Source organism: Uranotaenia lowii, chromosome 3, assembly GCF_029784155.1.
Source record: "Uranotaenia lowii strain MFRU-FL chromosome 3, ASM2978415v1, whole genome shotgun sequence".
NCBI classification, from domain to species: domain Eukaryota; kingdom Metazoa; phylum Arthropoda; class Insecta; order Diptera; family Culicidae; genus Uranotaenia; species Uranotaenia lowii.
In genome coordinates this window covers 3,608,549-3,620,388 of record NC_073693.1, presented here as the reverse complement: position 1 = coordinate 3,620,388, position 11,840 = coordinate 3,608,549, and the positions used below count along the sequence as shown (strand labels likewise).

The 11,840-nt window shown below is 35.0% G+C and overlaps 1 protein-coding gene across 1 annotated transcript in view; it reads left to right on the top strand.

The window, feature by feature from the left end:
- Positions 1-271: 271 nt before the first annotated feature.
- The window catches only part of LOC129750555 (homeobox protein 5), a 57,041-nt gene continuing 45,472 nt past the window's right edge, over positions 272-11,840 (top strand). Inside the window, exons 1-2 of the mRNA XM_055745523.1 lie at positions 272-286; positions 334-394. Of these exons, the coding sequence (XP_055601498.1) occupies positions 272-286; positions 334-394 (76 nt within the window). The remainder of the gene's footprint in view (positions 287-333; positions 395-11,840) is intronic.

Below are 11,840 nucleotides of genomic sequence, written 5' to 3'. Positions count from 1 at the left end.
TTAGCATGAGTCGTTTCAAAATTTCAAACATGTTTATTCGGTTAACGACCACCCACTCTTAAGCTCGTGTTTACCCAAAAAACGCCTCTCAGAATCTCAAACCTTACCAAATATTTCCGAAATTTTGGCAATCCAATGAAGCAAAAGGAAAGGAAACGTTGGAACCTATTTTTTGGCCTTGGCTCGAATCCGAACGAGTATGTGCCTGAATGGGGAATTTTCCAAGGCAGAAGCAAAACCTTACCTTATCTCGTTTGGAGAAAATGCGGAAATGGTTCTCCTCCAAGTGAGCTGCCAGCTGACGCAAATTATATTATTTCCAACCGAACGCAGACGTTCGTCGTCGCCTTTTGTGGGGATGGCTTGGGGAAATCGATTCTCCAGCATCCCGGAAGTAGGTAGAGATGTCTCACCCGAAATTTCAGACCTATCTTCTGTATACTCACACATACATATGAATGAACGAACGGATAAAGGATCGTCACCTCCGTTTTTTCTCGGATAATGGTCTAGGTTTTCTCACTATCAAAATGTGCCAGGAATCTGTTTTCATGGGGCTTTGATGCTGGATTCTCCACCTGCTTCCTTTCCGTCGGCACTTAGACGGTAGTCATCCTAAGTTGGTTTTCTCACACTCGAGGATGAATAAAGCAGGGTAAATGATTCTTCCATTCTTTGCTTTCATGGGAAAGTGCCGACAATTAGGAAGGCACAGTGAACTGTTGTCATTTAATAGTACATATTTGTCAGAACTTAAAAACAAATTAAATTTATATTTTTATTTTCCTGCACAAAAAATTCTTGCTAAATGTACCTTGATATTTAAAGGGTAAAAATTGATTAATGAACTGGCTCATATCGCATACGGTTTTAATCCTTTAGATAGTTTTTTTCAATAACGAGTTAATCACCGTGAATTCATTTAATGAAATTATTTTATCGGCTAAATCGGCGAGGACTACAGAGACTTGCATAGTGAGTTAGTTGTATGTTTGGCAGAAAGTCGTCAGAAGTGGCAGAAGTCAAAGCTTTAAAATGGCTTTCATATTTGTATCTTCCGAATTAAAGGAGCTTTTTAGCGTATTCATGTCCTGTCACAATCATTTCAAATTCATTTGAAAGCCGCTCCAATCATATTCAATTTAAAATGATTGATGTTTTTGTTTGTGAATATTATGACAGGTCCTTGATGAACATTTTCGTTTTTCCAATAAATAGGTAATACAAGATTAATGTTTAACAGGGTGACGAAAAAGTCCGGTCGCACAGAAAAATCTCAATATTTCAAACAATAAGCGAAAATCAGAATCTGACTTTCATAGCTTTATTCAGTAACTCATCAAGATACTTCACAGACGGTATCTCGGAATTACACCACCTTTCTCTGATCGAACCAGCTTCAGACGTCTCGGAAAGTCGTCGCAAGCGGCGCGCGCACGTCCGGTCTCGTATAATCTTTTTCATCATTGGAGTTCTCACAGACCTTGGTCGTCCAGATCGTGTCTTGTCCTCGGTGCCCCTGGTCTCTAGGATAGATTTATGGTCTGGTACACGAATTTCCAGTTGATTACGAGCGGTTTTAGGTGTTTGAATATGTTGAATATGTGTACCCTCTCACATATTCAGCGATAACAGCTGCTCTCAACTCTGCCACTCACAACTTAATGTACACAAACTGCACAGAAACGAAACTCTGCCACTGTGGGCAGCAATTTGACATATAGATGGCACCAGAGAGATACAACGTATAGGCTACAGGCGACCCCAAAAAAAGTGTGACAGGACTTTTTTTTATCACCCTGTTGTTGCCTTGAAAAAAAGCTGCAATTGCAAAGTTAAACGTATGTGTATGGAAAAACAAACCCTAATTCCAAGTTAACCCTCTGCTGCATATGAGCCCATAAATGTCGTCGAGTTTTTTCTCACATCTTTGCATAATTCTGTAATGTTTAGGGATTTAAATTATTTTAGTGCTCAAAAAATTCGATTAGCGAAAACCTAGAAAAATGCTAAAAAATATTTCATTTTTTACACTATTTAAACAACAAAAACTATTGAAAAAGCATTTTTTTTTTGGAAAAAATGCTTAGTTAGGAGCCAATAAAGTTACTATAGTTCATGCAGTTGGGGGTAAATCACTGAAATCAACATATATTCAGGTCCCGGCAACGTTATACAATTCGTGTGGAGCATACCTCTCAGATTTAAGCTTTTTAGTCAGATTTAAGTTTTTTTCCTAGACTTAAGCTTTCGTCTCCTATGCTCTCAAGGCAAAAATGCTCTAATTTGAGGAAAAAACGCTTTTAAGCAAGATTCACCAGCACTTAGTTAAAAGATATTGGTAACACGATACATATTTAGACAAATCCTGTATCGTTGTAGCCCCCTGCCCCCCCTGCATACATTAAAACAATCTTGTATAAAGTCACAGGGCTGCAATGATATAGAATCCGTGTGGAGCAGATTAAAGCCTTTTTTTGTTAGTTTTAAGCTTTTTTTCAGATCTTAGCTTTTTTTCTCTGATTTGAGCTTTTATCTCCAAGGCTCTCTGGACAAATGTTTTTTTTTGAAAAAATGCTTGGTTACTAGTTAATAAAGTTATATAGTTCATGCAGTAGAGGGTAAATCACTGAAATCAACAAACATCAAAACAATCTTGTGTGCAATCACAGGGCTGCAATGATATAGAATGCGTGTGGAGCACATCTCTCAGATTTATGCCTTTTTTCAGATTTTAGCTTTATTCCTCAGAATTAAGGTTTTTTTTTTGCCTTGAAAGCCTTGGAAATAAAAGCTCAAATCAGAGAACAAAAGCAAAAATCTGACAAAAAAAAAACTTAAATCTGACAGAAAAAGCATAAATCTGTGAGATATGCTCCACATGGATTTTATATAATTGCAGCCCTGTGTCTGCGTGTGACCAACATCTATTTGCCAAGTGTTAGTGAATCACGTTTTTAAGCTTTTTTTTTCCTGAGATTCATGCTTTTTTTGCCTTGAGAGCCTTGGAGATGAAAGCTTAAATCAGAGAAAAAAAGCTCAAATCTGAGAAATGAAGATTAAATCTGACACAAAAAGCTTAAATCTGAGAGAAATGCTCCACACGGATTCCATATCATTGCAGCCCTGTGTTCCTATCTGACTGAAAGCAGGGGGCGGCAACGATACAGGATTTGTCTATGTATCGTGTGACCAACATCAATATTTTTTAATTAAAGTCTGCTTCATTTAATATTGGAACAAATTCTTTTGCTCATTGTGGCGCTCCTAGTGGACGGATTTGGAAACTTTTTTCACCCACGTGTCGGGAAATTCATTACCTTTCACCATGTATTTATGTCATAACACCAAACGATAGCATTTTGTAAACAACCGCCATGGAAGCCGAACGGAGAGATCAAATTGTGCACAGTTTTCTTGAAAATCCATTGTTGTCGGCATCGAAGCTAGCTAAACAGCTTAAAATGCCCAGAAATACCGTATGGCGTGTTATCAAGCAGTACAAGGAAACATTGACGACGGCTCGGAAGCCGCATTCGAAGCGTCGGAGTGGAACTGTCGACCGGAAACTGCGTGGGAAAGTCATCAATGCCGTCAAGAGGAATCCCAATCTTTCAGACCGCGATTTGGCCAATAAGTTCCAGGCCGCTCACAGTACGCACAGTGCGACGAATTCGTCTCCGGGAAGGAATAAGGTCATTCCGAGCCAGCAAACAGCCAAATCGGACGCTGAAGCAGAACAATGTGGCCAGAATCCGTGCTCGAAAGCTGTACGACCAAGTGCTGATCAAGTTCGACGGATGTATTCTGATGGACGATGAGACCTACGTGAAGGCGGACTTTGGGCAAATCCCAGGTCAAAAATTTTATTTGGCGACGGCTCGGGGGGATGTACCTGCAAAATTTAAGTTCGTGTTTGCGGATAAATTCGCCCGTAAGTACATGATTTGGCAGGGGATATGCAGTTGTGGACAGAAAACCAAAGTCTTTCTCACTGACAAGACAATGACATCAGAAGTCTACAAAAAAGAGTGCCTACAGAAACGGATTCTGCCGTTTATTCGTGCCCACGACCGTCCAGTAATGTTTTGGCCGGACCTCGCAAGCTGCCATTACAGCAAAACGGACATCAACCCCCCAAACTGCCCCCAGTTCCGGCCGATAGAGAAATACTGGGCAATCACGAAGCGGAGGCTTAAGGCAAAGGGAAAACTTGTTAGGAACATGACTCAAATGAAGAACTGGTGGAATCAAATCGCCAAAACGGTGGACGAAAAGGGTGTGCGCCGCCTAATGTGCCGTATTACGGGAAAAGTACGAGAATTTCTTCGAAACAGCAATGAATATTTTTTTTAATTTTTTTTTATGAAAGAGTAAAGAAAATGCTACATTTGTATGAAAAACAAATTATGAATTCGTTAATAAATGACTGAACCACACGCAATTGTTTGTGTTCCAATATTAAATGAAGCAGATTTTAAGTGCAGATGAATCTTGTTTTAAAGCTTTTTTTACTCAGATTGAAGCTTTTTTTGCCTTGAGAGCATAGGAGATGGAAGCTTAAATCTGAGGAAAAAAGCTTAAATCTTACAAAAAAAGCTTAAATCTGAGAGATGTGCTCCACACGGATTGTATATCGTTGCCGGGACCTGACTGAAAGCCGGGCTAGTATTCGTTCGATTCGAAAAGTCTGACAGCAAAGATAGCTTCATGTGAGCTTGAAAGTCATAAAGCTTTGTGACAGGAATACATGTTTCGCGACTTTAAGCTTGTTTTCTACTTTCAATGATTGAAACGTATATTTGTCTCACTGATCGCAATTAAAAATCAGGTAAGATGGGGTAAAAGTACGTTTTGAGGTTATCACAAACTGAGAGCAGGGGATTTTGATTATCTGACGGGTTTTCGCCGAAATCTTCCCCAAAATTGAGATTTGGTTAATTTTTTTTGTAAATAAAAAAACCCATATTAAACAAAGCTATATAAACCTGTCACTTTTCAACGGAAATCATAAATTAGCACATTAAAACGCATAAAAATTTCATCAGCTTTCGAAATAAAATATAAAAAATATAAGTAATGACTTTGAACATAAAAAATTGTAAATAAACATTGAATGGTGTCTAGGAGTACCATCTGCATCACCGAATACAACTTTTATTTGTAGACACCAAAGTAAGGCAGCTATTCCTTTGTTAGTTATGAAAGAAACAATGACGGTAAATCTCTTTTTTGCATCAAAAACAAACAATGGTCGAAAAACTGCAACTGCAAATTTTGAACTCTGGCGTAGAATAATGATTTAAACTGCAGATATTTTTTTATTCCGTAAAAGTTAAATCTACTCTGAAAATTGTGGTGAACTTGATTTTTTTTGCATGAACGATGCAATATTGGAAGTAACGATAAACATCCTTAAGCAACCAAAATTCATGTTTTCAATTGAAGTGTTCATGTGTCTTTTTAGTTGTTTCCGACCACCTTCAAATCCCGAAGGAAGAATTTCATTAATGTGTCTCTGCTTTGCACAATAAACTATGAATAAAAAAACATTCAGAAGGGGCAAAAGTTCGAATGGTATACAGGAACCACCCGAATCAATCTAACGGAAAGTTTTCACTTGAAGAATGCTTCAAAAAAAACCTATACATATTTTTGTTTCTGCTCGTGCAAAAAAAAATTCTCAACGACGATGAAAATTTGATTCCGTGATCATGTGGAATATGGAACATTTTTGAAGAACTTAGCATTTGTGCAGGTGTATCGTTCATATAGGATTTGTAACAGAAGTGAACTGCGTGAAGCAAAGATTGATACAACATATTTTTTAACAGTTTTTCCACTTTCAGAAAAGTGGAATTATGAATGGTCGTACTTTAACCCCACATCATTCAAACTTTTGCCCCAAGGGTGGGGTAAAAGGACGTTTCATAGAAGTTAGGCGTTTTTACTACTGCTAACAAACCCGTCATTTGAATATCTTCGAAATTTTTCAGAACAGAGATAAAAGTCTAAGGAATCGAATGCTGTGCTTGTTTTTTTTTGGAAAAATCAACTGCATTTCTTTTTAAAAATAGGATCACACTAAGGTCGTACTTTTACCGTACTCCAAAAAACTGAAAGTCATGTTCCGTAGCCTCTATGGTTATGCAATTTTAGAAAAAAAAATGTCAAAAAAAATTCTTAGCGATAAAAATTTCCGTTGGACAACAGTTGTTTAAAATCTTAAAACTTACGCTGAACTAACGCTGAATTATTGAGCGAAAAAATTAGGTTAAGACGGTTATTTTTCATTTTATGCATGCATTTCAATATGATTGTTCCGGTTAAGGCGATCGAACATTTTACGCCTCATTAACAAAGTGGAGGATAGTGAATATCATCCTTAAAAATGATAGCCCAATTTTGAATCCTGATAACTATTTTATCACAACTCTAATCAAAATGCAATCTTTGAATGAAATATTTGTCATATATAAAGGTTAAATAAAAATCATAATCAAATGAAATCGGCCCAAGAGGACCAAATTTATTGAAGAAGAACAGAATTTTCATGTTCCTCCCGAACAAAATGTCTCAAAATCCCATTCAAATTTCAGGCTCGTTGAGCGACACCTTCCCGTGGTCCGATCTGGCCCAAATTTGACGTCGGGCCTTGTGCTAGGCCTTGGATCTATTTCAGCTTTCATAGCATTACATTTTACAGATTTTATATTTAACTGTAACGGACACCGTAAGATAGAATCCCATTAGAAAATAAGATAAATATTGGCTTTTTCATCTCATTTTTCATTCAGATGTTCAGTTTAAGATGTTTACTAGCGTATTAACTATTGGCATTGGTAAGTTCCCTTCATTAAGATTGGTATTATAGCAATCTTAATCATGCTTTCAAATTATACTTAGAAAAGGTAGAAAACCGAATGTATCTGTACAATCAGGTATTTGAATGTTAGTGGTATGAAATAATAACGCCTCATTCGACCGTTTCAAAATTTATCAAAAAAATAAAATAGAAAATCGTCGATTATTTTGATTGATACAATTGTCGCAATTATTTTTAATTCAATTCCATTTCGATGAAAAGCATATCAATATGTGATTGATGTTCCATGTATGCGTCAATCAACAGAATTCACTGCGCGAAGTTGGCACGGGGATATAAATAGGTGCAAATCAGCGCATTTAGTGAAAGATAGTGGCAGTGCATATTCACCAGTTTTGAGAATTGATTTGATATCAAGAAAAAGCCAACATAAATCGATTTACGAACGCTTGAAAAGTCTGTGAGTTGCAAAGCGTAACACGAGTCATAATAAAATAATATGTAGAAATAGAAATGAATACATACAATTATCAGTAAAAAATACTCTTTGGAGTTTTAAACCACAACTTTTCCAAGTGTGCCACAACGATTAAGCTGCAAAGAACTCGGGATCCATCTTTTCCTACAGGCGAGGCATATTTTTGGCAAACGGTTCAACGGAAAATCATGCCACGCATCATCAACGAAAGACTAAACGAAATCCGGAAACCAAGAGCGTTTGAGCCTGCAGGAGGAGGTGTATGAACAAAACATTTCAACATACTCACCCACAAACACCCCCTCACACACCAACAAACGTTTAACGTGCTAAGTGTTTTTCTCATTTAACTCAATTTAGGGGGGTCGTTTCGCCAGGCCGTGGAAAAACATGACGGTCTGAAACTGATGCCAAACAATGACGACGACGACGACGCCAAACGAAAACGACGTCGGCGGTGATGATTATATGGATACAGTAGGAACGAAAAGATGAAGACGAAAGCTACGATGGAAACCAAGAAGTCAGTGGGAAGATGGCTAGAGCTTGGCTCGGTTGAAGGGAGGTGGAGTTTGTCGGTCCTTGAGGGATTGTGAGGAAGAGCAGATTGAAGCTAGGATTTTATGTACTGTGGAAAATCGTCTCGATGGTCTCGCGCATATTGAGGAGTCTTGCTCTATCGTCGTTGTCGTTGGCAAAAAGCCCTCCGAATGACTTTAAAAGCTTGAAAAATCTGTTTAGGGCCGTATAAAAAAGGCGAATCGGATGTTCACAGACAAGAATCGATAATGGTGAAAGTTTTTCGGTGCCAGCACATTTTAGATGGTTGAAAATCTTCAGTTGCTTGACGAGCCGACGGAGAGTGAAAGTTTTCTTGGATCTGAAACATTTGAGATGTTGTTGCGGTTACGGTAATATCAAGATACTTATAATTTACTAACACTGATTCATCAACATGATCACTCATTTCAGTTCAATCACCTATTTTGAGGCTAAATATTTAAAAACTTCAGTTCTATATTTATTAAATTGCAGTTATAAAGTTTCTAAAAGATGGATTAGCATAGTTTTTCTAAAGAAATCTTAACTATCATGAACTGATCGGACTTCGATCTCCTGTATGTATGTATTTCATTGATCATAATGGAAACCTAAAACTACATCGATAATAGGTCCACAATTTGTTAACCTTTTAACTGCTCTTCCACGTTTGAAAATCATAAATGAAACATTTTACGCGCTTGATTTTATTCCGTGTCTGTTAATAATTTTGACAGTTTAAATCACATAGAATCAATGGAAAAATAGATTTTTTTTAAATGATGTCAATAACGTCTTTATCCACCGGAAGGCCAAATCATAACTTACAATCAGCAGCAACAGCCCTCAAATCTACGCTTCCCGAGCCCATTCGTCTTTTTCTACCGGAAAGTCAAAATAAAAACAAACTATCAGCATCAGCAGCCATAATAATCTGCGCTTCCTAAGCCAATCCGTCTGTTTTCGCCGAAAGGTCAAACTATAACAAACAATCAGCAGCAACAACCTTAAAATCTGCGCTTCCTAAGCTAATCCGAATTTTTCCACTGGAAGACCAAATAATAAAACAATTAGCAGCAGCAGCCTTAAAAATTTGCACTTCCCTTTGTGATTCCGTCTTTTTCCACCAGATGGCCAAATCAAAATTATCAGCAGTAGCCTTAGAAATCTGCGTTTCTTAAACCAATCCGTCTATTTTCACCGGAAAGCGAAATTGTATCAAACAATCAGCAGCAGCAGCCTTAAAAATCTGCGCTCTATGTGTTAATCCGTCTTTCTACCGGATGCTGAATCAGAAACATTTTTTTCGTAGCAGAAGTTTAAAAAATCTGCGCTCTATGTGCTTATTCCATCAACTAAGCCATTGTCGTGATTTAACGATTTTTAAGAATCTCAATTAAAAAATTCACTCGAACACGTCTGTCACTCACAAGAAAAGATCAATTACTGACTTTGTTCTGCCAAGTGTTGTCAAAATAACAAACGTTGCCATGGGTTGATACACAATGACGTCATTTCCTTTTGAGGTGATAGTTCGCAGGTCCAGTTGACAAAATTTTACGAACGAGAAATGGGGTGCAGGGAAATTTTTCGCGATGTTGCACGGTCAAGAAAGTTAACTCAAAACACAGTTAGAGGATGTCAAAACACCAAGACTCATTTTGTGAATTATATTTAGCGCAGTTTTTGCTTTTTGACGGGAATCTCTCCGGGAAGGTATAGAAAATTGAAAAAATCTTTATAAGTTCGAAAAGATGGTTTGTTTATTGAAATGTTTCAAAAATCAACATGTTTTTAAAACCATTTTTTTTTCAACATATTTATCTGAACCACTTAGCGTTGAATATTCTCAAGCTTAAACTTCAACTTCAAGAAAAAAATCTTATCGAATGTCCAAATGCGACAGCTTCTAAAGTATTCGAAAGTGCGGAATCGAATGTCCGCGGGTGATTTATGAACGAATAAAAAACATCTTGACAAAAATGACAAAAATGACAAAAATGACAAAAATGACAAAAATGACAAAAATGACAAAAATGACAAAAATGACAAAAATGACAAAAATGACAAAAATGACAAAAATGACAAAAATGACAAAAATGACAAAAATGACAAAAATGACAAAAATGACAAAAATGACAAAAATGACAAAAATGACAAAAATGACAAAAATGACAAAAATGACAAAAATGACAAAAATGACAAAAATGACAAAAATGACAAAAATGACAAAAATGACAAAAATAACAAAAATGACAAAAATGACAAAAATGACAAAAATGACAAAAATGACAAAAATGACAAAAATGACAAAAATGACAAAAATGACAAAAATGACAAAAATGACAAAAATGACAAAAATGACAAAAATGACAAAAATGACAAAAATGACAAAAATGACAAAAATGACAAAAATGACAAAAATGACAAAAATGACAAAAATGACAAAAATGACAAAAATGACAAAAATGACAAAAATGACAAAAATGACAAAAATGACATAAATGACAAAAATGACAAAAATGACATAAATGACAAAAATGACAAAAATGACAAAAATGACAAAAAATGACAAAAATGACAAAAATGACAAAAATGACAAAAATGACAAAAATGACAAAAATGACAAAAATGACAAAAATGACAAAAATGACAAAAATGACAAAAATGACAAAAATGACAAAAATGACAAAAATGACAAAAATGACAAAAATGACAAAAATGACAAAAATGACAAAAATGACAAAAATAACAAAAATGACAAAAATTACAAAAATTACAAAAATGACAAAAATGACAAAAATGACAAAAATGACAAAAATGACAAAAATGACAAAAATGACAAAAATGACAAAAATGACAAAAATGACAAAAATGACAAAAATGACAAAAATGACAAAAATGACAAAAATGACAAAAATGACAAAAATGACAAAAATGACAAAAATGACAAAAATGACAAAAATGACAAAAATGACAAAAATGACAAAAATGACAAAAATGACAAAAATGACAAAAATGACAAAAATGACAAAAATGACAAAAATGACAAAAATGACAAAAATGACAAAAATGACAAAAATGACAAAAATGACAAAAATGACAAAAATGACAAAAATGACAAAAATGACAAAAATGACAATAATGACAATAACGACAAAAATGACAAAAATGACAAAAATGACAAAAATGACAAAAATGACAAAAATGACAAAAATGACAAAAATGACAAAAATGACAAAAATGACAAAAATGACAAAAATGACAAAAATGACAAAAATGACAAAAATGACAAAAATGACAAAAATGACAAAAATGACAAAAATGACGAAAATGACAAAAATGACAAAAATGACAAAAATGACAAAAATGACAAAAATGACAAAAATGACAAAAATGACAAAAATGACAAAAATGACAAAAATGACAAAATTGACAAAAATTCAGAATTATAATAAAATATTAAAGTTCTTCACAGATCCTTGATAAACCATGAGATTCATTTGTTTTAAAAATAATTTTTGGAAATCAGATTCCGGAGCAGATTTGTAGATGAAAATAATATGATAAAAACATTTTTTAAAGAATATTTATACAGAACTTAGGAAGTTGAGTTGGATTGCCGAGGTTTTATAATATGATCTACAGAACCTACTGTAGAAGGTCCTTTTTGTGCTATTACGCGTTGTATTGGAGTTTAATAAATTCGTACATAACCGAACGTGGTTTTTAAGCATGAATTCATACATAGTTGAATTGGAGTGCATTGAGAAACCTTGTTTTAAAAAGCGATAAAAAATAGTCGCATATAAGAGAATTCACGGCACAGAAAAGAATCTTTTAAGTTTTACGAGGAAATTTTCAAATAATTTACCCCATAATACGGGTAAGACCAGTTAAAGCAAAAATTTAAGTACAAAATAAAAAAAAAGATTTAAGAAGATAGAAATAGTTATAACATTTCGATTGAATAAACACCCAAATCAATGCTCTATA